The 26,384-nt window shown below is 33.8% G+C and overlaps 4 protein-coding genes and 1 long non-coding RNA gene across 6 annotated transcripts; 2 read left to right on the forward strand and 3 right to left on the reverse strand.

Moving 5' to 3' along the window:
- Positions 1 to 1,609: 1,609 nt before the first annotated feature.
- LOC105215927 (cuticle protein 18.6) lies at positions 1,610 to 4,446 on the forward strand. Its single transcript, XM_011190120.3, has 2 exons — positions 1,610 to 1,771; positions 3,352 to 4,446. Exons 1-2 carry the CDS (start codon positions 1,760 to 1,762, stop codon positions 4,303 to 4,305), a joined length of 966 nt encoding a protein of 321 aa, XP_011188422.2. The 5' UTR covers positions 1,610 to 1,759; the 3' UTR covers positions 4,306 to 4,446.
- Positions 4,447 to 11,722: 7,276 nt separating this feature from the next.
- Pen (importin subunit alpha) lies at positions 11,723 to 17,504 on the forward strand. The gene is made up of 6 exons (XM_011190121.3): positions 11,723 to 11,929; positions 12,310 to 12,419; positions 12,478 to 12,791; positions 12,882 to 13,452; positions 15,077 to 15,224; positions 16,471 to 17,504. The coding sequence occupies exons 2-6, from the start codon at positions 12,360 to 12,362 to the stop codon at positions 16,938 to 16,940; spliced, it is 1,563 nt and encodes a 520-aa protein (XP_011188423.1). The 5' UTR covers positions 11,723 to 11,929; positions 12,310 to 12,359; the 3' UTR covers positions 16,941 to 17,504.
- On the reverse strand, positions 16,480 to 19,151 carry LOC128920527 (uncharacterized). Its single transcript, XR_008470605.1, has 2 exons — positions 18,741 to 19,151; positions 16,480 to 18,338 (listed from the first exon to the last, which is right to left on the reverse strand). It is a non-coding gene; the product is annotated as an uncharacterized LOC128920527 (long non-coding RNA).
- Positions 19,152 to 21,451: 2,300 nt separating this feature from the next.
- LOC105215929 (N-acetylneuraminate lyase B) lies at positions 21,452 to 22,770 on the reverse strand. Its single transcript, XM_011190122.3, has 5 exons — positions 22,636 to 22,770; positions 22,505 to 22,581; positions 22,121 to 22,435; positions 21,653 to 22,064; positions 21,452 to 21,592 (listed from the first exon to the last, which is right to left on the reverse strand). Exons 1-5 carry the CDS (start codon positions 22,704 to 22,706, stop codon positions 21,574 to 21,576), a joined length of 894 nt encoding a protein of 297 aa, XP_011188424.2. The 5' UTR covers positions 22,707 to 22,770; the 3' UTR covers positions 21,452 to 21,573.
- On the reverse strand, positions 22,636 to 24,955 carry LOC105215930 (N-acetylneuraminate lyase). 2 transcript variants are annotated; one of them, XR_008470604.1, is made up of 5 exons: positions 24,822 to 24,955; positions 24,679 to 24,755; positions 24,299 to 24,613; positions 23,336 to 24,240; positions 22,636 to 23,191 (listed from the first exon to the last, which is right to left on the reverse strand). XR_008470604.1 is itself a non-coding variant. In XM_011190123.3 (4 exons), exons 1-4 carry the CDS (start codon positions 24,920 to 24,922, stop codon positions 23,816 to 23,818), a joined length of 918 nt encoding a protein of 305 aa, XP_011188425.1. In that variant the 5' UTR covers positions 24,923 to 24,955; the 3' UTR covers positions 22,636 to 23,815. The 2 variants fall into 2 exon arrangements, 1 of the variants encoding a protein (XP_011188425.1); XM_011190123.3 differs by having other exon boundaries at positions 22,636 to 24,240.
- Positions 24,956 to 26,384: the final 1,429 nt, after the last annotated feature.

Here is a 26,384-nt window from a genome sequence, read left to right on the forward strand (position 1 = left end):
CATTCACTTGTAGGTCACCACATAATAATATAACAAAAATGCGGAACAACTAAAAATGCAAAACTGAGGTGATTGGTACGATTAGTTGACAAAAGTATTGTTTTTTCGAAAAAAAAAGTTTGCAGTGCTTTCATAAGTTTGTTTGTGATTTCTTTTTATAATTTTTGAATTTTTTTGTAATTTTTTAATTTTTTTCGAATGTCACTAAACTCGCTGTGCAATTTTTTAGCGATTTCGTCAAGCTTTTTATGCGAAAATTCGCCAACAATTAAGCGTATAATTGCTTTTTAGCAATTAATAAATGTCAAACTGCGCTTTTAATTAAACTTGGCTGGCCATTTTGTAATTGTTTGTTGTATTTTTGGTTAAAATATTTTTTAATTTCTTATTATATTTTTTTTTTCAATTTTTAATTTTTTTTTTACACTTTTTAAACAAAATTTTTTCCGCTTTTTCATCACAAAAATTTTAGATCTAATTTAGGCTTTGATAAAAAGTGAAATGATAGCAATCAATTTGTGCGGTTTTTCTTCCGCACTATCAAAATGCATGCTTCCATTTGTATTTGTGTGTGTGTGTGTGTGTGTGTTAGCCTGTCTGTGTTAGTGCCAGCGTCTGGCATTTGACCGCTAAGCGGATTAAGTGTCAATGTGACAATTGACAACAAACACTCACTACTTCTACACTATTGCCCTTTAAAAATCAATATGTGCAACCGGTTTTGGCGCCACAAGTGTGGAAAATTGACGAAATAGAGTAAAATAAAAATAAAAAATAATATGAAATGAAAAAAATAAAATAAAATATATTTATACCTTTGCCACTACCTGGTAATTGTTGTAATCAAATTGTGCGTCGCTAACGTAAATTGAAATCCAGTGATCGATCAACATGATTTAACAAGTTTGCGGCGTTGTTGTTGCTTTTTTTAAATATGTATATTATTTTTGTATTTGTGTGACAATTTTGCAGATTTTTTTTTATATTTTTTTTAATTTTTTTTTTAATTTTTTGAACTTCGAAAATGTTACAGTTTGCCGATTTCTGCAGATTTAGCGCGATTTCGTAGATTTTTTGGTATAATTTTTTGAGTTTTTTTTTAATATTTTTTTTTTAATATTTTTTGTTGTTTTTTGCGTATTTTTGTTGTTATTATTTTCTACCACTACTACCACACACACTCTTGCGCTTGCTGCGCGTAACCACTCGCGTCATGTCATGTCAACCAGTTTTTCGCGTGCGCTCGTCATCCGGTTCGTTTTTCGGCTCGACATTTTTTCGAAACATTTCAATTGTTGCCGAAAATTTTGTATATAGGTACTTGCTTGAGCAGCCATGAGTAATTGGTATACAAGCCAATGCTGCACACACATACATACACGAAGACAAATATTTTTTTATTTTTTATTTTCGTAAGTTTTTAAGCTTTGTCTACTTGCTGCTTATTGGCTTGCTGGCGGTTATTGCGGGCGTTTTGCCGTCTTTGCCGATTCTTTTATTCAAATAGTTACACTTTTTTGCCGTTTCATACTGTTTGTATTTGTTGTTGTTGTTGCTTTTTTTACTTAAAATTTCGTACATTTTCTACTTGGCTTTGTTGCTGGCTTCCTTCGCTGCGCAGCATATAAAATAGTTGTCACCGCCTGTTGACAGCATCACAACATCGTTGTTAGTTCATCGTGCAACAGTGCAAGCAGTGTTGCTTTGGTCACAGTGTTTTATTTAATAGAAAATTCTTTGAATTAACAATTCAGCAGCAATGGCAAGCAAAGTAAGTGCAATTTAGTGAAAATTCTGCTAAAAGTAAAAAAAAATTAGACAAAAAATTAATTAAGTGTCGAAACGCGCTCTGGCAAAGGATACAAATACAAATAGCAACAACAAAGCAAATGAAAAAAATAAATAAAACAAAAGGCATAGAAGCAGCTAAAAATCAACATCCTGTGAAATGCATATTAGAACGCGTTGTTTGTTTGTACGAGTGTGTAGTCTGTCAGCGGCAGCTTAAGTTGCTAAGAAAAGGATTATGAAAGCGGAAACAGCACAAAGCAGCGTTGATTAAAACAAAGAATAGGAATTCATTAGCGCGTATAGCATATCTTTTCGGATCTTAAAATTCTCTTTTTTCTTTACCACGGTCAACTAATTTTGAAGAAAGGATTAATGAGATTTAAGAGAAAGCATTTCAGGCGCAAATAAATAACGGTTGCTTTGCAAGGCAATATCGATGATTTCTAGAAAGGAATTAATTATCTTTTTTTTTTTATTTTGATAAGAAAATCTTAAGAAACATTGCTTCAATATTAGAAACGCACAAAATTTAAAAAATAATTAAACTGAAAAATTTTTTGAAAAAAAAAATTTCAAATTTTTTCTAGATTTCGAAATTTTTTTCTTATTGAAATAAAAAAAATTTAAACAAAAAAATAAATAAAATATAAAATATTCAAAACTCTTCGAAAAATATTTTCTAGATTTCAAAATTTTTTAAAAACAAAAAAAAATTAAAACAAATAATAAATAAAATATAAAATACTCTAAACTCTTCGAAAACTTTTAATAATTTATATGAAATTTATGAATTTTTTTTTTTTCAATATTAAAAAAAAGTGTTACCTCAAAAATTTTCAATATTTGACATCATGTTTAAATCTATAAATTTGTTTTCAAAAATATTTCAAAATTTAGTTTAACTCAAAAAGTGTTAATATTCCAAGTAATTCTTTAAATTTATTAGTGAAGCAATTAAATTCTTTAAATTTTTAAGAATTTCTTATAAAATTTGCAAAATTTTTTCAAAAATAAAAATTAAAAAAATAAGAAAAACAAAAAACGAAACTCAAAAAGTTTTTAAATTTCTTTTAGTTTGTTTTTAAAAATTATTAAACGATTGTAAATTATAAAATTTTTTTATAATCTTTGTATACGAATTTTTCAAAATTTTTTGAAAAATAATAATTTTTGACTCAAAAGTGTTTACAATATTAAAAAGTTTTTGAGTCACCTTTTGGCTTTAATTTCAGTTTGCAAAATGATTCTTAATATTTTTTACAAAATTAAATATTTTTTTAAAACTTTGTATTAAATTTTTTCAAAAATAATAATTTTGAACCAAAAAATATACCATTAATTTTATTACCAATTAATACCATTAATTTTTTTTTTTTTTGTGATTTAATATTTCATATACATATTTTTTTTATAAAACTCGAACTTGTTTTTTCAAAAAAATAATTTTTAGTTCAAAAATCTGTAAAATTTTCAAAATCCTTGTCTACTCCGTTTGATCTAACTTTTACTACTCTCAAACTTTTACTACTACAACCCAAAAAATCTCACTCTAACTTACAGTTCTTGAGCGCCGTAACCCTCCTGGCTTTGGCCGGCTCCAGCTTGGCTGGCGTTGCCACCTATGCCTACAATCCTTATGCCGCCTACCATCACCTGCCCGCCGCCGTGACTGCTTATGCTAGCCCCGCACACCAGGTCGTGTACCAACATGCCGCACCAGCTGCCGTCTACCATCAAGCGCCCGTCTATACCAAGTCATACCCCGCCGCCGCACCTGCACCCTATGTAGCCGCCGCACCAGTTGTTAAGACCGTCGCACCAGCCGTACATGTTGCCGCTGCCGCACCAGTTATTGCCAAGACCGTTGTTGCCGCCGCACCAGCACCCATTGTCAAGCAAGTTGAAATCGAATCGTCGCCACGTTACGATTTCTCTTATGGCGTACATGATTCGTTGACCGGTGACATCAAGAGCCAAGTGGAGAGCCGTGATGGTGGCAATGTAGCTGGTTCATACAGTGTTGTCGATGCTGATGGTTACAAGCGTACCGTTACCTACACCGCTGACGATGTGAACGGTTTCAATGCTGTCGTCCAACGTGAACCAATTGTCGCCAAGGTTGCTGCCGTCGCTGCTGTTGCTGCACCAGCTGTGCAACATGTTGTTCCTGCCCACCCTGTTGTACCAGTCCAACAACAATACTTGCAATACTTGCCACAACAACAACAGGTTGTACAACCCGCCCCAGTTGCTGTCGAAGCCAGCCAGCCAGCCGAAGAGCCAGCAGCCGAACCAGTACCTGTCGAATACCCCGAACAACAAGCACAAGAGCCCGAACAACAGCAACCCGAGGAGCCACAATACCCACAAGATCAAAACTTCCCACCATTCCCCCAATCCGAGGGTGATGACTCCGATGTCGTGGATGTGCGCTCCGCCAACAATAGCGACAACGCTGAGCCATCCAGCACTGCTGCTCCAGCGCCAGTGACGGAAGCGGCGAAAGAAGCTTAAGCGGGTTAAAATGTGATTTCGCGGGTGATTTGTTGAGATTTTCGTTTTCCCTCGCGAAAAAGCATTGAATTGAAGATAAACGCATTGTTAGCTGGTTTAAAGATTTAAATTAATAAAACGAACGTACGAATGAAAATTAAATTGGAATTTTTGCAACTTGGTATCTTAGGGGGTTCGGTATGAATGTAAATATAAGGTGGGATATTCAAATGTTAGAGGAAAGTGCAAAAACTTATAAGAATTTAAAACAACCTTTTAAAAGTAAGAATTATCGGGAAAGGTCTGCATTATTAAAAGCGCTTTTGAAGAGCTCTATCTTTTTATTGCTCTTCTGTTCATAGTTTCGGATCCCTAAATTCAATAAATCAGTCGATCCCCGAGAAGCCCAGCTACCTCCCGTAGCCAATTTGTTTGTATATTTATCTAATTAAGAGCGACTAGAGTATCAGTCTGGATGACTCGTATAACTTCTATGATTGTTTTGTAGATAGAACTCATCCTGGAAAGACAGGGAATAAATGCCTCGGGAAATTGGTTCTTGAGGTTTACTAAATTCCGTACAGACCGAAGACAATGGAATCAGTTGACGTTCTAAAACTGTTAGGACGAAGAGCTCAAAAAACCAACAAAAAGATTTTGGATATTCATGGAATGAAATTAATCGAGGCAGTTGTCATTCTAAGGTATCAAAAAATCGTTTATGAGTTTATTGAGCGAAATCTCTATACAAAGTGAATGGCACGCAAGCTCTTAAATGGTCGGTCCATCACTAATAAAACTGGGGTCAAAATTGCAACAATTGGATTATTTTCAGTAACTATTTTCATACTGTCGGACCTCAAGAGTATTGGTCGCTAGAAATAAGGCGCCGAGATTAGTTGTTTTTTGTTGCTTTTTCAAAATCTGGTACCCAGCAATATTTACCTACCCTCGGACCTCAAGAAAATCGGTTGCTAGACATAAAACGATGAAATTGGGGTTGATTTTGTAGTTTTCCCAATACGAATCCCACTTCACCGAAAAGGTAGTTTCATAAAGGCGTTGGAAAAATCACAATTGGGATCAGATTCTTTGCTAAATTACTTATACACGAGATAATCCCTTTAGATACACCATAAGTAAAGCATTTTGGAAGTACAGTTTTTGAACCACGTAAGATATTCGAAAAATTGTTTTGGACAATCCTACTTAAAGGCAATGTCTACACAAACCCAAGCCCAGATCATTCTACATACATAGATACGTAGATAGAAATTTTAAGGTCTCTGGTTTTTTTTTTTTTGAACTCAAGCTTAACACTTTGATGGGTCTTTCAGCCGAATATGTCAGAGCTTCAGGCCAACTTGCCGCTCTCTTAAAATTGGTTTCTTTCAACCGTATAGTTGACAGAAGGTAAGTTTGTGATTTATTTATTTTACAATATCCATGAAACTGTGAGAATTTCTTCTATTCAACTCTTCTGTAAATTAAATCTTCCAGAAGTTATCGAGAAAAAAGGTTTTTTCTTTCATCTATTAAAGCTAATTTATTCATACGCCTCTCATTGCTTATTTTTTATTTCTTTGTATTTTTTAATGTAATACTTCTTTAGCAAAAGTACTTTAATCCGACAGAAGAAAAAAAAAAGTTCAAGAAAGTACTCATGAAAGGACAATGCGAACGCAATGGATAAACAGTGCAAATAAAAGAACAAACAAAGATCATACAAACGCCACACCTTCTTGACCTTATTTATTTGCAATTACAAATATTCACACACACACAAACACACGGAGAGACACATACTCACGCTCAAGACAAATGCACTTGGACGTAGCACTAGCCACCGTCAGCAACGGACACTTGTTCACGTATATGTAAACTCAAGTGAAAAGGACATTTACGCTTATGAGAGGAACGAAACGGACGTGGATAAAGGTGTGCAGGGTGTGGGGACGCACGACTACAGCAATTTACTCGAAGTAAAGATAAAATCATTAAAAATCTACAAGTGTTACGAGGGTGCACGATTGGAGCGGACTGGGAGTTGGTGAGGTCAAACTGTGAAGTTTGAGGTTAAGGTGTGAATGGGTGGAAATGAGTGTATTTGTGTATGTGTTTGTGTATGTGCGCCTGTATTGCAAGTAAAGCGCGGTAGTATGGGTGTATGAGTGCAACGACAAGGCGATTATCACTTACACCCGCATTGCTGTTGGGGTCCTGTAGCGCGCGGTAAGAAAGTGCCAAAAGTGTGAATGCAGGAAGAAGTGTATGTGTGTGTGAAATTTGATTGTATATGTGTTTGTGTGCAGATAAAAGGGCTGTAATTGGTTTTAACACGCTTACGCCGCAGCGTGCGGATAGAAAGAAAGCAGAAGAAACCGGTCGGCTGACTTCTTTGGCACGGCAGGAGCCAACAGCACAGCAAACTACTTTGCTCTCACTTGAATATAAACACTCACAGGATGTATATACATATATATATCTGTATTTGTGTATATATGTAAATGCACTCAATTATATAGTGTCATGCACTTATATTTATTTACTACTTTGTATATATAAATATACTATATGCATATCAACCACACATATATACTATAAGGGAAGCCTATTTGTTTGCCCCCGTGCTGCGCTTCATTCCTCTCTGTGTGCATCTTTGTCCACGGCCAATTACAAACAAGCCGCAACCGTAAAGTGCAAACGGCAACGACTGAGGCTGATAATGCAACGCAAGGACAAATGTACTATAAATGTAATGGCTTTGAACATTGACTTTGCCCATGCAGCGCAGACAATTTCAATTGTCCATTGACTTTTCACAACTACTGTGCAGTTCGTACGTTTCTTCCTCGTACTTAACTAACTTTTGTCGCTCATTTGTTCTGCGTCGCATTTGTCGCAGGTGGTCCATTATTCTCCTACTTATTAACTGCATAATAAGCGTCAGGGGGTGATAAGTTGCCAGTTGCGTAGCAGGCAGTCGGAGCGCTCTTAGGCGTTTGTAAGTATGATCTGCTCGGGTAATATCATTTACAAAGTTTTCAAGAAAATATACATAGATGTAAGCACTTGAGAATTACATAAGTACATTATTTAATGGCAGTTGAGGAGTATAGATAGTGGAACACATTGATGCGGGTTCTATTGAAAAACTTCAGCTTCAATGATTCTTCAATACTTAACGCCAAAACGATGTTTTCTTAAATTAACTCGTAGTTTTTCGAACCCTAAGAGGCTCTCACTTGCACATATATGATCCCACTAGATATTATAGCTCTCGACTTTTCAATGTTCAGTAAAATGCGGTTCCGGTTATATAGACCCGACTGACATGGGAACCCTATTTTTTTTGATCGACTTTATTCACCGTCCCTAATGCGAGATATATCTTTCAGTGAACCCATAAATTGTATATAACATATATTTAGATGTACCTTAAGAGATGTCTTCATATATATATATTCTGCCATAAGTTCCATATTGTAATTTGTATTTGCTTTTACTTATTAATAATTGGGGTGCTAAATAAAATCGTATTGCGGACAATGTCTAAACTTATTCGAGATTATCTCCATATGAAAGCTTACCATCGGTCAACTAGTCATCTACTGACAACACACCTGAAGCAAATTAGGCTCAACAGATACAAGCGGCTTCTTCAGTGGCAAATGGTCAATGGCCATCAAAGTATTATTTTTGAAATAAAAAAATCCCTGTTCAAGGCATTTTTAATAAACGACAAACTACGCAAAAACTTCCAAAGAAGCAAAAGAGAGTTTCCTCTAAATGTGAAATGCCACTTCACTTCTGGGAATAATGTAGTTAAAAATGTACCAGCAGGATGTAGTAAAAGGCGTGATGAAGCAGTTAACAGTACTCTCTTCGATGGAGAGCATTGGATCTCTTACCAGGATTATGATCTAGTACACAAGGTAAAATGGTTTAAAAGTTATACTCTTGGTTTAATAACTTGAGCAGATGATTGGCCGTCTGGAAGTATAGATTTCAATTAATTGGTCTACAGTTTGTGATCAGAGTAGGAGAATATGGCTTGTCGAATACCCCACCAAAAGAGAGTCTCAACAAATATTTTGTTCGAGCAGCGAGGACAGTATCTGTAGTGACTGTGCGTGCTGCTATTGATCAATGGCCGAACGTTGTTATTGACATCATTTTTGGTTGTTCTTTTATTTCTGCATTTTTGAGGTTATGTCTGTCAACAACGAAGCATGGAAACAAAATCTCTAATGTGTTTAAAGCCATCTTCCATCATAATAATAAGATAAGATTTTATCATTATCCATGCACGCTCTTGTTCGTCTAGCTTCTATATAAAAAGTATTTATCGGGAAAACAAAACTAACACTGTTATACCTTTCCATATAAACGATCCGTCATCAGTACATAGATGGTTCCAAATATTTGGATTATTTATTTATGTATCCTGCATACCATAAATGAATAGAAAAGCTCGACCAATCATGCTGTCATCAGGGCTTATCAGCTCAGGTTCCAACATGATAATGTGAGTAATAAGATTTCGATTGAACCCTACAAAACCTCATGCGTTCATTTAGAATGAGGTTCAGATGGAGGTTTTAGAGAAATGTAACAATGTTATTGATACTACAATAATTTTTAAGACGTTATCAAGTAGACAGTAAAGTCATCTTAAATAATTTTGTTTATCTTTTTTTATTTAAACATCTTTTGATCGCCTGAAATTGGTTTCGCTTGTGAAAGTCATAAGTTGTCATATATTCATATAATTTATCAATCCAAAAATTCGGAGATCTTTGTGATACCGAAATGTCAAACAAACTTAGTTTTGTTTTTAAATATTTATATCTTCGTATAATCCTCACCAATTTCTTACTTGCGATTGACCTTCGACATTCATACATATGTAAATATATACCTATAAGTTATGACACCTTTGTAATAGAGTTTTTCTAGAAATATGATACATGCCTAGCGGTGTTAAAGTAAGTAAGGCCAGACAGCATTTTTGTCAAAGATGTCAAAGTGGTAGACAGTGTCAAAATATTCCTAAATAAACAAATTAATTTCGGCAATTCAACAGAAAACAAACTTTACTCGCAACAACCAGTGAAACCACGTTATAAGAGAGACAGTGGAGCAAACTGGTTCAATAGTAGTGCAGAACTAGTTACTAATGGATTAAATTTAATAATGAAGTAGCCAACAATTTCAACCTCTCCGCGTATTCTATGTTTAGAGTTTTGGTAGAATCTGATGCATTAGGTGAAACTTTTTGAACCTCCTCTTATCGACTTCGGCGTAGAGACCTTGGACTTAAATCTCGAATGAAGATTACATCAAAAACTTTTTTTAGTTCACAGTGATGGCCCCTTCATATAGCCTATATTTACGATCTTTGTTGTAAAATTTTTGTGCAAGTTCCGCTCTTTGCAATGATTGTGAAGTCCCGAAGCAATTTTGTACTTTCAAACTTGTTTGGACGATCGCTAATCTCTAAATTCTGGCTAGTTTTCTTGTGTAAACAAATTTCGAGCTTTCTTCTCAAAAGTTCAATACAAATAACCAGCCATTCCTTTGGCTCCGGTTCAAGAACAGTCGTAAGAGGACTGGTCTTCTCTGAACATCATACCGTTGCACTCCGTATACCTCTACATATGAAATGGTAGTATATATAGGTAATATCACTTTCAAAGCACATTTAATAATGTTTTCTCCGAAATGCATGCGGTGTATTTTGCATAAATCGTCGCCTTCGTCTACTTCGTTGACCTTCACAAAGCCAATGCGAATTCAAACGTCAACACATAACACTTTGTTGAGCATACTTTCGGGCGTATTACGTGTGAATAATGTGTAAACGGAGCGCAAACCACAAAAGTGTAAGAGGGTAGTACAACAAGCAATTGGACCTATGTACACAGTAGCCAACTAAAAAGAAATTATGTTTACGGGCGTAAATTTGAAGTGCCCAATGGGGGGAGGGTCGACTGACGGGCTGTGCGCCTAGAAAGCGACTAGTATAATGAAGTAATTTTCAAAGTATCACTTAAATTTTTGTGTTGACATTTAATGAGTCTTCTAGCTACATGTCGAGGTGAGGCACACGACGAAGTAACAAATTAGAGTACACCAGCAAAGAAAGCAGAAATGTTACGTAGGTCCACAAGTAGATGCTAAAGGAGTATTTTACAAAGGTGCGGCTGGTGCTTAAAGGCATACTACACTCTCGTACATTTTCACTAGCAGCAAATTTTTCTTCGTTTTTCCCCCCTTCATCAACTACTAACTATTTTGTAAACTTACAACATGGCAAATTGCATTGCTTTCGCATTGCTCTCGGTAGCACCCCAAACAATTTTTAGGTGTGAACTGACGCATGAAATCAAATTGCACCGACATTTGAGCTGTTGCTGTTGCTGCTGACGACTGCCGCTTCGTACAGCTCGTATTACTTAACGGCCCACCACTCTCACGTACTGTAAATTTATTCTTATTTGAGCAGCGAGTATTTATTGGAGCGAAATCTGTATGGGGCTCTGCTTTGCATTGCCGGGTAATCAACGAGAGTACACCACACATTTAAGCAATGCTGAATAGAGATTTCCATCTCATAAAACAGGATACAGTGTAAATGAATTGTGGATCTTATGTTAAGGTCTTTGCAGAGCTGTTAGTTTCATGTTGATAAGGAGTCCTTAATTGTGCTGATAAAAGCTGCTTTTAAGCCAAACACAACTTGGCGTTCCGAACATTCACATTGCGGAGGTCAACGGGGTTTGATGTATACGCAGTTGGGACTATGCAAGAAATATGCAGACTTTCGCTTTCGAAGCATCACCAAATGTTGGATCAAAGATGTATGACTTTTAAACATCTCCAGAACAAATGTCCCAATGACATCAGTTTCCACATGAATTGGTCATATTTTCAGCGATTGCCACGGAGTTGGAGCTGAATCTTGCATTAAAGGTCATTCATCCTCAACACACTCTTACTAAATATTATATATAAAAATGTTAATACCAAAATACTTCTGATTTAAATTTTTTCTTTCATAAATGAAACATCTGAAGCACCCTGTTTTTAGTTTTCATATAATAATGCAACCTTGTTTTGATCTCAATGTAGGCAACACCAATTTTGGAGACTTTTTCGAATCGATCGTATTTAATGCGTGTTAGAGTGAGACAACCGATCAGTTATCAGTTCGCGAAGTGGCCGTTTACAGCAACAATAAAGGTTTGCAAAAAAGTGAACTATTTATGTACACAGCATACGCACAGCTGTTCACACGCTTTAACCAACGATGGATATTGTGCGAAGATCAAATTTGCGCCTTTTCGTTACTTTTTTTTGCGATTTTGCTGAATATGTGCATTGTATGCAAAAACAAAAACCGACATGCAAAAGTCTCCCGGCTAGCCTATAATGTTGTTAGGGGAAATTTTGAATTTTTAAACGGCATTTTGTCGCTGAACAGACAGTCGAGTGGAAAGAAGTGAGAAGTCATTTAATTTTATAAATTTGTATTGTTTTTCTTCGAAAACTGTTTGATTTTTAAAACTATACTTGCATTGCGGTAATCAAGAATCTTGTGATTAATTATTGGAACTATAATTGTGTCAGCATATAAAATAAGGTGAGAATCCCTGCCATGCGCTTATTAATAATATTCGTGAAAAGTTACGTTATTTTTAACTGAAACCTAGTTCATCGGCTTATAAGAAAACAGGTAGGTTTCTTATGACAAGAATTCGCAAAGATTTATCCAGAAATTGGAAACGAGGCTGCTGTACATGTACCTGTTAATTTGTGTTTTAAGCCTTTTGCTCTACCTGATCTGCCATTTTGAGTAATTGGATCAATTGCTTAAAGATTGTGGTGCGAGGAAGAAAATTTAGAATTACATTTTATGTTCACTGCTGTATAAATATTGTTAGTTAATGTTGCTATCAAATGTTAAAATAGAAAAATTTTCATATGTCTAATCATATTTTCTTTTTTCCACAAAATTTCTAGTATCGCTGTTTAATTCTTTATTTCCTGCATTAATATTCGTCGCCAACAAAATGAGTAAATCAGATACATCACGTTTAAATTCGTACAAATCGAACTCCATTAACTCACAGGTTAGTATCGCACCATAACTATTTAAATGTTGAAATAATTCATACTCGTGTTTTACAGGAGTCTCGCATGCGTCGCCATGAAGTTACTGTGGAGTTACGTAAATCAAAGAAAGAGGATCAACTTTTCAAACGTCGCAACATCAACGATGAGGATATTGTATCACCTCTGAAAGAATCGAATAATCAATCGCCAGCACAAATGAGCATCGACGAAATGGTTGCCTCTATGAATAGTCAAGATGTTGAGCGTCAATTCTTGGGCATGCAATCCGCACGTAAAATGCTAAGTCGCGAACGTAATCCGCCTATAGATTTAATGATAGGACATGGCATTGTACCTATTTGCATACGTTTTCTACAAAATCACGAGAAGTAGGCATAGACTAACGTTGGAACATATTCAGCGCAATTTTACTTATTTTCTTTTTCACATCTCTTTTTTTTGCTTTTTTTTGCTTTTAGTCCTTTGCTACAATTTGAAGCTGCCTGGGCGCTTACCAACATCGCTTCTGGCACTTCGGAGCAAACACGTTGCGTTATCGAACAAAATGCTGTGCCACATTTTGTTGCGTTGCTAAAATCTAAATCGATTAATCTTGCCGAGCAGGCAGTTTGGGCGCTGGGTAACATTGCCGGAGATGGAGCAGCAGCACGTGATATCGTCATACAACATAATGTTGTGGACGGTATACTTGGTTTGATAAATTGTGAAACACCACTTTCCTTCTTGCGCAACATTGTTTGGTTGATGTCGAATTTGTGTCGTAACAAAAATCCATCACCACCTTTTGAAGAGATTAAACGTTTGTTGCCCGTGCTATCGCGATTGCTCTTAGGTGAGGATACACAAGTGTTAGCTGATGCCTGTTGGGCGCTCTCATATGTGACGGATGATGAAAATTTGAAAATCCAAGCGGTAGTCGACACAGGCGCAGTGGGGCATCTAGTTAAACTGCTTGGCACTGAAGAGCCTTCTATAATTGTGCCAGCACTGCGCAGTGTAGGAAATATCGTAACCGGTACTGATCAGCAGGTGAGTGCAATTATGAGTACTTGAAGTGCAACCTATATGTATGTGTGTATGTATATTTGGAGTTCGTATGCATTTGATAAACATGCGCTTATTAAAACATTAATTCACATCCGGAAGTACTGGTAAACAGTACAACGTGTGATTTAGGATTAAAATGCATAGCAGCGAAACGGCTGCACTAACAGTAAGTGCTATTTTCTGTGCGCTAGTTAAGCTGACTTTAGTTACAATTTTATTTGTTTCCCCTGCAGTATTGTTCTAATGCATACATATACACATTTTCGGTAACAAACCCCATTTCTGTAGTTGGGGAATCATTCCTATGTCGGTTGGTCGGTCGCCATCACTTGCTATTATGCACGCCACAACTTACCTACCCCCCTCTTTAGCCTCGTAAAGCTCGGACGCCGAGTTTTTGCATAACTATGTGTAAATTTGCATATGAATTCAAAGCTGGCGTCGATTACTTGACACAGATCCGCATTAAAATTGCGAGAAAGTAAGCTGGAGCGTATAAAAGAGAGGGTGGTAGCACTCCGGCAACCTGCTGGTACTTAACTAGCTAATGAAGGCGTGGTGGTGACGTTGCCATTGCGTCTGTGTGGCTTGAGTTCTTTTGCTACTCAGTTTTTGTGTGTGTTTGCCATTGAGTTTGCTTCCGCTGTTGCTGCATAATCTGCACATTTCACAAATGGAAAATGAATATTTACGAATTTTCACTTTGGATTCCGGGATTAGCATGTTGATGAAGGTAGTACTAACTTCGGTGCACAGGTTATAGTGGCTATACCGATTGAATTTGGTATACATAATATGTATATATGTAGTGGAATTGTAACCAAAGCGCTTTAGAGGAAGTAACGCTGCTGTTTTTTCGGTGTTTAGTTAATTCATCATATAAGTATCTAGAGTACAGCAAGTAAGAATATGCTGTAGAAATCTATATATATTTTTTTTATTTATTTTGTGCATAGCACAGATAAGCTCTCTGAAAATATTTATTTTAAAATGCTCTTCCATAAAGCATTGCTAAATATAATATCACTGCCGTTGCAACGTAACAGCCGCTCATTTGCAAATCCGTTAAAGATATATACCCATGTTTTTTTTTCTACATACCACTCATTCGTTGCACTGCATATCATTTCATTCAAATTATGCCTCGAGCTAAAGTGTCACTTTGGCCTTTCAATTTGCGAAAATTACTTTTCTCATTGCTTATTTACGCCGCATTGTAACTTTTGGGGCACGTCTGTTTTAAGCCGCCAATTCGCAGCAATGTTTTCATCTTAATTTTTATTTATTTGCATACCTTTTTTTGAATTCAGCAAATTTCATTTGCATATTTGCCACTATATTTGCAGTAAAAATATGTGCCTAAATACATATCTACATATTCGTACAAAATTTAATTTTCCCCTGCTTATTCTTTTATTTTTCTTTTCTTATTTTTTGTTTTTATTTTCTTTTCTTATTTTTTGTTTTTATTTTCTTTTCTTATTTTTTGTTTTTATTTTTCCTTTCTTTTCTTATTTGTTCTTTTTATTTTTGGTCCGCTGCCAATACCTGCGTGAAATTTAATTCCAACTGCTGCCCTTGTCGCCCTCACAACTCGACACTCTAGACGGACGCAGTTATTGCTGCTGGCGGTTTACCCCGATTGGGTGGTCTGTTGCAACATCCAAAATGTAATATTGTAAAGGAGGCCGCCTGGACGGTTAGTAATATCACAGCCGGAAATCCGAAGCAGATTCAGGCCGTTATCAATGCTGGTAAGTTTGTGTTTGCATTTTATATTTCTCCTCCTTTATTTACGCTTTTGCTTTGTTTTTGCTACTTCTCTTATTTATGTGCTGTTTGTAAGCGCTTTTACGTGTTTTTCATTTCGTGTTGCTATCCTAGTCGGTAGTTGCTTAGCTGAATAGTAGATGAGGAATTGTTGATTTCATCAAACTGTAGTGGGTTGCCCAAATGGTTGGTTGACTCTTTAAATACAGACATACATACACACACAAATTTCGGAAGTCTGCCTATCGGTTAGTTTGAATTGGAAGAAGAGTAATGAAAAATAAACTTGGTCATAGTTGTGTCTAAATATTTGTATGAACGAAGATTGAGCACATCAACGTTAATGAATAGTTGCAGCCGCAGACAAGAATTTAATTAAGTAATTTAATTTTTTTCAAATACAATTTTTAAATATGCGAAAAAGTATGCTCTATATCGCTAATTAAAATGGCGAATGGTAGTAGTTTAGTAGAGTACCCAAGTAGTAGTGCAAGACTATATGAGGGCATAATGGCATTCAACGCTTTTTTTGTAAAGTAGGACATCATAATGCTTTTTGGTGCTATGTTTTATGATTTTTTTAATGAAAAAAATTATATTCAAATATTTCTTTGATATAGAAAATCAAGTTGAACCGAACATAACCTAAAAGTGATATGTGATACGTGTGTAAGATTTCTAAATTGAATATAATACTGTGTAACTGTGTGCATATTCTAAAGCTTAAAATAATGTGTCACAATAATATATAAGTGGCTTGAAGTTAATTTTTGGATTGTTGACTGTCAACTGTGCTCTCACGTTAAAACGAACATTTGCGAGTATTGAAGAACATTGAGGAGAAGCTCAATATAAATAAGATTTTTAAAGTTTATGTTTGCTAATTTATGCAACTTTTATTTAAGAATGATCTGAATAATATTTTTAAACATCGCTGATTGTATGAAGAATAATGCTTGTATTTGTTTGTGATTTTTTATGAACTTCTTTCGCTATTACGGATTATGTTTTTATATTTATTAAGCCTTCTACATACTACCGTGCTAATGTTTATATCTACAAGCCTATATAATTTTGAAAATATACCTTGCGTTGCCTTTTTACTGTCGTCGCTCTTTTCTGCACTCTTTATAAAACAAAATAGCAAGGCTTAACCTTAAGAAAACACCAACTTATTTTTAACTAACTAACTAAATAACATCATAAATACCTCCTCTCAAACAACTCTAGGTATTTTCACACCAATTCGTCTCGTTTTGGAGAAGGGCGATTTCAAATCGCAGAAAGAAGCCGCTTGGGCCGTTACAAATACCACAACGAGTGGCACACCTGAACAAATAATCGATCTGATTGAAAAATATCAAATATTGAAGCCATTCTGTGATTTACTCGACGCAAAGGATCCGCGCACCATTAAGGTTGTGCTCATGGGACTCGGCAACTTGTTTGTTTTGGCCGAAAAGTTGGGCGGCACAGAGAATCTTTGCTTGATGGTCGAAGAGATGGGTGGCTTGGATAAACTGGAGAAATTGCAGGAGCATGAAAACGAGGAAATATACAAGAAGGCCTTCGCACTGGTGGATACGTACTTCAATAGTGGCGAGGATGCTGAAGCTGAGTTGGCGCCACAAGAGGTTAATGGTGCGCTCGAATTTAATGCGGGCCAATCGAAAACACCCGAGGGTGGTTATACGTTCTAGTAGCTTTAGCGTAAGGTGCGTGGTGATGTGTGCGTGTATGCAAACTCTTGGTGGTCAGCAGAATCATTGCGTAATGTGTTTGTATGTTTACTTTATTGTCTATTGCATATTTTTTGTGCCGGGCATTGCTATGCTTTGCATAATATAATCGTCGGTTTTTGTTTTGCTTTTAAATACATAGTAATACATGCGTACACAAGGAATGCACAATATTCCCAATGATTTCTGCAAACTGCTTGTGTTGTCACACGCATCGCGCCATTATTTGTAATTAAGTTTTTATGCCCCTTTGCTTACCAAATTCCCACCTATAAACACACACACACATCTGTGGTTTAACGCCATCATGTTATGCATGCTTTCACCAATCAATATGATTTACATTTTTTATTCATCTTTAACGTATCAATTTTATTCAGATGTTTTATTTAATTTTCATTTAAACACATTTGTAAGTCTGATTAAAGTTTGTATGAATACATATGATGTTATTTTTTAAACAAATTTCGCCATTATTCCATCTCTAAATATAATTGTTTATTAATCATTTAAGTTAACATTGCACATATGAGAATTTTATTATGGTTACTGTGTCAAATATTGGGTTGAACTGGCACAAAATATATATTCTAGAATTACATTTGTATTTACACACATGCATCGAATAAATCATTTAGAAGGAAATATATATAACAAAATGGTTTTGGATTTTCACTGTTTGTGCGGGTCTCATGCAATCAGAACACGCGACATAAAATTAAATATTGTTTTTTCATCGTTCAGTTGCTTAATTCACCAATTTGTTCAGTTAAAAAACATAGAAATTACAATTTCGGTTTTTATTGTATGCTGATCATTTTATTTTCCTACTAATTCTAATCTAAATAAATTTTAATGCTTTTTATTTACCATTGTTTTTTTTTGTTTTACTTTTGTTTATATTGAATATTTTTAACGTTTAATTTTTTAAATTTAATTTTATATTTTTTTCTTGTATACATTTTAATTTATTTTTTTTTTCAATATTTTTTAAATAATCTTTTTTATATTTTTATAATATTTTTTTTATTTTTTAAATTATTTTTTTTATTATTTTTTAAATTATTTTTTTTTTATTATTTTTAATACATATATAAAAATTATGTTTTTCATTTCGTATTCAGGGTTGTTGTGGAATCTGACAGTTGTCGGAATCAGAATTCAAACCGACAAAAAATTCTGGATCGTGTCATGAATTCTGATATTATTGGTTTGATGTTCGAATCAGAAATTCTATTGGTTTTAGGTGTCATGGAAACCAAATTTATCGGTTTAACGTATCAGAATCAAACCAAGAGCTTCAGGGCTGACAGATTTGAGACATTTTGTTCAGATTTATTTTGATTTGCCGTTAAAACGCTTTGGAAAAATATAATTATTATTAAAAAATAAGATAAGAACGCTAAATGACGTAATTATTGAATTCAACGGAACAAAATAAAATATTCTAAGGATTTTACAAAATAAGTAATTCAGATTAGATCATGGAAATATCTTTATATAAAAGTTAAAAAATATACAGTGGAGCTTCCATAACTCGAAGATCTCCATTACTTGAACTTTTAAATTGACAATAGCGTTTAAAAATCAAATTTCATACAAATTTCCTTCCATAACGCGAAGTTCTCCATAACTCGCATTGAAAGGCAATGCCATACAAATTTCCTCAAAGTTTTTTTGTGGATTATGGTGATTCGAGTTAGAGAAGTTCCACTGTATATATACATTTAAATATGTACATTTTTACATAAAAATAATTACTATTTTTGACTTCCTTTGAGCATAAAGCGCTACTGTGATTCCTTAAAACTTTGATTTTTTTCGCGCTACTTTCATTGCCAAATAAAATAAAAACTGAATTAATTTCTCATTTTAATTATATTTTTTGGGTTTAATGAATATTTTGAACTAATTATATGATTACAATTCCAAAAACATGTCTTGCTAATTTTTCACCATGAATAAATAGCAGAACAGCTGATTCGAATATTGGTTTGCTTATATTCGAAAAGACGAAAATCCAATCAGATTCTGTGACACCAATGACAATCAGAATTGGTTTGCCATTCTGACATTCGGCAAATCTGTCTTGGATGCCACAACACCCCTGAATATTTTTTAATAGATTTTTTATTATAATTTTTTAAATACTTTTTTTCTTTTGTTTTTGAATATTTCTTTCTTAATATTTTTTATTTATTTTTTAATATTTTTTCATTTCTTCTTTTATATTTTTGTTTATTTTTTTTAAATATATAATTATGTTTTTATTTCGTTTTTAATATTTTTTTAATAGATTTTTTATTATATTTTTTATTATATTTTTTTTATTTTGTTTTTCATATTTTTTTTATTTTTTTTTTAAATATTTTTATTTTTAATAATTTTATTTTTTATTTAAATAACTTTTTTCTTGTTTTTTTTTTAATATTTTTTACTTATTTTTTATTTCTTTTAAATATTTTTTTTAATATTTTTTATTTTGTTTTAATATTTTTATTTTTTTTTAATATTTTATGTTTTTTTTTAATATTTTATATTTTTTTTAATATTTTATATTTTTTTAAAATATTTTTTCATATTTTTTTTGTGTTTTTTGTAATAATTTTTAATTTTTTTTATATTTTTTTAATATTTTTCATTTATTATTTTATATTTTTTTTAATATATAAAAATTTTGTTTTTATTTCGTTTTTAATATATTTTTTATAATTTTTTTTTTAATTTTTTTAATATATATAATAGCGGAAAAGCTGATTCGAATATTGGTTTGCTTATATTCGAAAAGACGAGAATCCAATCAGATTCTGTGACACCAATGAAAATCAGAATTGGTTTGCCATTCTGACATTCGGCAAATCTGTCTTGGATGCCACAACACCCCTGAATATTTTTTAATAGATTTTTTATTATAATTTTTTAAATACTTTTTTTTCTTTTGTTTTTGAATATTTATTTCTCAATATTTTTTATTTATTTTTTAATATTTTTTCATTTCTTCTTTTATATTTTTATTTTTTTTTTAAATATATAATTATGTTTTTATTTAGTTTTTAATATTTTTTTAATAGATTTTTTATTATATTTTTTTTTATTTTTTTTAAATATTTTTATTTTTAATAATTTTATTTTTTATTTAAATAACTTTTTTCTTTTTTTTTTGAATATTTTTTTCTTATTTTTTATTTTGTTTTAATATTTTTATTTATTTTTTAATATTTTATATTTTTTTTTAATATTTTATATTTTTTTTTAAATATTTTTTCATAATTTTTTTGTTTTTTTTTTAATAATTTTTAATTTTTTTATATTTTTTTTTAATATTTTTCATTTATTATTTTATATTTTTTTAATATATAAAAATTTTGTTTTTATTTCGTTTTTAATATATTTTTTATAATTTTTTTTTAATTTTTTTAATATATATAATAGCAGAAGAGCTGATTCGAATATTGGTTTGCTTATATTCGAAAAGACGAAAATCCGATCAGATTCTGTGACACCAATGAAAATCAGAATTGGTTTGTCATTCTGACATTCGGGAAATCTGTCTTGGATTCCACAACACCCCTGAATATTTTTAAATAGATTTTTTATTATTTTTATTTTTTTTTAAATATATAATAATGTTTTTATTTCGTTTTAATATTTTTTTAATATATTTTTTATTATATTTTTTTTTAATATTTTTTTTTTTTTTAATATTTTTATTTTTAATAATTTTATTTTTTATTTAAATAACTTTTTTCTTGTTTTTTTGAATATTTTGTTCTTATTTTTTATTTCATTTAAATATTTTTTTAATATTTTTTATTTTGTTTTAATATTTATATTTTTTTTTAATATTTTATATTTTTTTTTTAATGTTTTTTCATAATTTTTTTGTTTTTTTTTAATTTTTAATTTTTTTAATATTTTTTATTTTTTTTTTTAATATTTTTTCATTTATTCTTTTATATTTTTTTTAATATATAAAAATTTTGTTTTTATTTCGTTTTTAATATATTTTGTTATAATTTTTTTAATATTTTTTATTTTGTTTTTAATATTTTTTTATTTTTAATATTTTTAATTTTTGTTTTTATATTTTATTTCATTTATATATGTTATTTTATTTTGTGATTGAGGTTCAAATATTAATATTAATATTTGGTTTAACTTTGAGTATCTTTTGCATAAATTTAGTCAACCTGAGGGTTTCCTTTTGCGAAAGTCGAATTCTAACATAATTTCCTATATAAATTCTAATTCTAATGTACTCTTCTGAAGTCGAAGTTGAGAGAAAGCAAAGTATTCACATATAAGATCTCGAGATTTTATATTTCTTTAGAAACTAACAAGACAGCAGTGTTTTGCTCTGTTCTCCAATAGGTCTATTTTATTTTGAAACATATTTGAGTATACAGTTTGAGGTGAAAAACGTTCCGCAAACAATATTGAGGCATGTTGTCGGGTTGGCGTTCCTTCATTCTGGTGTCACTTTAAAAGCTGGGAACGTTTTGTTGCAGTAGACCCATCCATCGTGGAAATTAAAACTTATTCTTTCATTCGTGGTCAACTGATCCAATTGATGTGACTTCCATTAAATTTCTATTTATTTGAATGCTGGGTAACTACAAACAAATAATGTTCAAATAAAACGTAAAAGAAACGAAAAAAATCAGCATCTCTACCCAAGTTTACGTGCGCGACCGGGAGAGAATGTTACACCATACTGTTTCCTGATTTCGTCGTTAAACCATTGCTTCATGGCTTTCAGCCAGTTTCCTTTCTTTTGCATACTGATGCGCTCACGTATGGTGTTATTTAAATGTTTCTGTTCCTTCCTTGCTAAATTCAATTGGCCAGATTTCATAAAATCGCAAATGTCATACAACTCATCCGGCACCATATTGAAAGCGGTCATGCAAAATGTTTTGAAGCCGAGCAACAGACCGCTGCTCAGCATACGCGAATCGCTAAGTATGATCATACGATTTGGGGCCAGACATTTCGCCGCCAACGCGATGTCACTGTGCGAATAATCGATGCCCGCGAAATTGGGTATACACTCTTCGGCAAGTGCACAAAACTCTGACATATCGACTGGCCATGAAGACACAGTTCAAAATTATATTGTTACTTAAGAAATGTGTACTTACCCTGCACACCGGTGTAGCGTGGCAAATGGTAGTAAATGAATGGTATTGGACTACAATTCCTGGCGACGATTTTACAATAGCCCACCAGTTGCTGGACATCTTTCGGTTTGTAGAAGAGTTCCGGTAGACAGACCACACCATTTGCATTCAAACTGCTAGCGTGTCTTGCGAAGTCGAGCACATCGGGCATTGGTGCCCCACCAATTTGTATCATCAATTTCAGTTTGTACTTCTTACACACAACGCTCCAAGCTTCGGCATTCAATTGACGTTCGTTTTTCCCCAAAATCGGACCTTCGCCGGTGATACTATTGACTGTCGTCGTAAGAGTTTCCTTGTAAACATACGTCTTGTGTCTTAAATGTTGTATGTTTGTCTACTCACCTAAAACACCTACGGCTTTATGATACTTTAACCATCTCGCATATGTCTCAATTTGGTCAAAATTTAAAGATTTTTCTCTGAAAATTGCTCTGAAAGCATTTTAACATTTTACAATTGTCGACAGTGCTTACTCATTATCATCGAAGGCTGTGAATGTTGGCGCCAAGAAACCTTCAAAAGTTTTTAATTCTTCCTCGTCCATGAGTATTTGCGCGTCGTTCTCATACACTTTCAGTTCGCTTGATTTTTCGTAATTTTTTTTTAACGATTTGATGTTCGACAATGTTTTATTTGACAAAATTTACTGTTACATTTAGATCACCTTAAAACTGTATTCTAGCTAAGTTATCAAAGTAAACGAGTGAGTTGGTTGAGATAGACAAAGAACGTATTTATAGTGCCTTCTAGCCTCTGAGATAGATAAATGAGGTCCACCTTCCAGCCTCAGCACTTTATATTCTAGACGCAAAACATTCGTCATTCATAGATCCATAAACTGTATTCTTTCTTTGAAGTTGTTCCAAAAAGAGTTCTCCAGAGGGTTACCGCCTATTCTCTTAACCCATCTCCAAATTCGTTGTTTTTTTTTTAACGGTTACCTAAATATGTCTGAACTGGCGCAAGTCAATTGTCATCGAAGTCATTTAATGGGAGGCCCAGGAAACGAGCAGTTTCGATAGGATCGGACTAAAGGAAAAGGAGTATTAAATCAGTGGGATTGATTGGGCATACCAAGAGGTGGTTAGTGTCATGTGGAGACTCACCACATGTGATTCCACGACAGCCGGCGCTGCGGTACCGGAATCGAACCTAACGTTCAATGACATTTACCTTGTTACCTTGGGTTACGTCAAGCGGTCGATCTCCGCATCTATAGAGAATCTCACTTAGACAACATCAACTGTCCCTTGTGACACCCAGATAATCCGGATCGCCAAGACCATTATGATTAGACAAAGCGCTTGGACTCTGTTATAAAGTTCTTAAGCCGGCTAATGTAGATTCCAGTCACTTCGACGTGTTCGCCAAGATGTGGCTACCATGGTGTTTTGGAATAAGTCTGGCAAATGCTGGACATTGAAGGAGAAGTTCCAAGCAACTTTGGCAACTAGCGTCTAGCTTGATCCCTAATCTAGTCGCAGCTTTGTTTTTTTTTCTTTTGCTTAAAATTTTTCCCGAGACCTTCCGTCTATATGTTCCTAGATCACACACAGATTTTGACCATAATGCAAATAATATAATATGCATTTGATAACAATATATTAACGTTAAAACATTCAACAAACATAAATATGTGATCTCTTCAATTGTTTACAATTCATAAATACCAAATTTTCTCGGTTTACCAACATTAACATCACAGCCAACTTCCGATACCATTTTCTCATTGAACCAATTCTTCATGTCTGAAATCCAACTAGACTTCCCCTTCGTTATACGATTTCGAATGAGTTGATTCAGATAACTTTGCTTAGCTTTAGCCGTCTTCAAATCGTTTCTCATCATTGCATCATAGATTTCATGCATTAGAGTGGGCTCCATATTCGCCACCGTCATAATGGCCGATTCGTAGCCCATTAACATGCAGCTGGCGAGCATTTTCGAATCGCCTATTACAATGACACGTTTGGCAGTCGCACATTTGATGGCCGCCAAGTATTCGGTTTGTGTACAAACCAAGCCGGTGAAGGTCGGTATGACCTTTTCAGCGCTATTAAAGAACTCCTCGGGATCAACTGTGTAAGAATGAGTTATTGTTAATATAAAATACAAAAATAGATAATTTGCGCTAACATTTGAGATTTGATAATTGCGGCAGATGATAGTATAAGAATAAGTGATTTGCGCATTTCTCCGCCACAATTTTGCAGTAACCGACCAAATGTTCCATTTTTGTGGGTATATAAAACAGTTCCGATATACAAACCACCGCGTGTATAGGCAATTCGTTGGCATGTTGCGCCAGATCCAAAACATCAGGCAATGGTGCTCCGCCGATTTGCAACAACATCATTAACGAATACTTCTTACACGCACGACTCCAAGCTTCGGCATTTACCTTGCGTTCAATCAAACCCAAGGCCGGACCTTCGCCAGTTGTGCTGTTCACTGGCGAAATGCAAATGAGTCACGTAATTAAGTAAATACGTATTTTCAGAAACTTCAAAACCTACCTAGTACGCCTTTAATATGGTGCTCCTTTAGCCATAAAGCATAGTCGTCAATGCAACTCAATTGCAATGTTTGTTGTCTTAAATAGTATTAAAAAAAATTGTTTAAATGTGTCTCTTTCGGGTTTCCGATAACCTTTACTCACTCATCGCCTTTAAAACTTGTGAAAACAGACGCGAATAAACCCTTGAAGTCCGTTGGAACAGGCTTTTTTGGCACCGAATTTTTCAAACGGTTTGGAAACATTTTTGAACAACCAACGCAGCGTTTTTTGTTGTTTTTTTTTTTAAAATTGTAAATTTCTTTAGCTTCGAAAATTATTACAATGTTTTCAAGGCGTCTTTCGATTGTGCAGTAAATGTGGTGAAATTTTACACAATGCTACACTGATGGCGGAAAATTTCTGGTGTGATTTTATGTTCGTCCTTGCCTTGCATTTTCCGACATAAAAGAGTTCATCGAAATTTCTTTTATACGCTGGAGATAGCTTATCAGTAGCTTCGAACTACTTTGCAATCCGACTTATGGAATCTCTGGAAACTGCAAAGCGGACTAGCTTGCAATAGATGGTACCCTACCAACATTTACGTCGAAGTGGAAGCGGGTGGGTAGTCAGTGGTCCACTTGCTCTAGAGCGCTGGGTACACTGACTTCGAGTGAGCTCGTCAAATGCTGGACAACAACCAGTACCTGTGCTGGGCTGAGGCCTTTCTAGCTCGCGGTGGATGGAAAAAGGTCCATCCAGCTACTGTCGCTTAGGAAGGCTTAGGCTAAGAGGAATAATCCAAGCCCTTTCTCCTTCAATGTCCAGCATTCGCCAGACAGGCTAAAACACATAGGTAGGCACATCTTCGTCGGACCCAGCTAAGTTACTAGAATAAATATTAGCTGACTTAATAACTTTATAATACTGTCCAAACGTTTACAAATAGGAGGAGAACCGCGTTCAATGGCTTAGCAAATATACATATGTATAAATTATAGTTATTCCGACTAAGAACCCAAAGGCACAGAAGAAGGTGGAATGTAAGTGATATAATTAAATACAAGAAAAGAAGAAACTCTTCAAATAGTTTGAAGTACGGCACTCTGCATCAAACAGTCTTTCCAAAAATGATAATGTACTAATTTGGAGGAACTTTTAAAAAGCATCACAAAGGGTTGTCGACTTTTGCTATTCAAGTGAGATCTTTAACCTAGCCTAGACACCCAACTAGAAACGACCGCCCCCAAACTACTAACAGTTTTCTGAATTTTCACTAGAACTCTCAATTCGAAGGACCAATAATCAAGCTCCATTGAAAGTTTATTGAATGTTTCTTTGTTTCTTTTGAGACCAAGGTATTGTAGCAGAATACAAAAAGAGTTGTACGTCTTGAGTTCGTTCCGATTATGTAGACCCGACTGTCGTGCGAACCGATGTTTTTTTAGTTACGGTAAAAATGAGTGATTGACGACTTTTAACTTAAGGGAAGACGTGCCATAATTTTCCGAAATCCATTTTGTTGATTATTGAACAAAGTCCGCTTTTCCCCGGAAGTAACCTGTGTAATATTTGAAGTTAGTGGAATCGATTTTTATTGTATAAAATTTTCACATCGCCTCTTTCCAGAACTACGTTTGAACATATACATAAGAGACGAATATTGTTTGTCACAACATTACAAAGTTTCACAGATGAAAACGTAAAGACTTTCAAGTTTTTTTT

Source organism: Zeugodacus cucurbitae, chromosome 3 (assembly GCF_028554725.1).
Source record: "Zeugodacus cucurbitae isolate PBARC_wt_2022May chromosome 3, idZeuCucr1.2, whole genome shotgun sequence".
NCBI classification, from domain to species: domain Eukaryota; kingdom Metazoa; phylum Arthropoda; class Insecta; order Diptera; family Tephritidae; genus Zeugodacus; species Zeugodacus cucurbitae.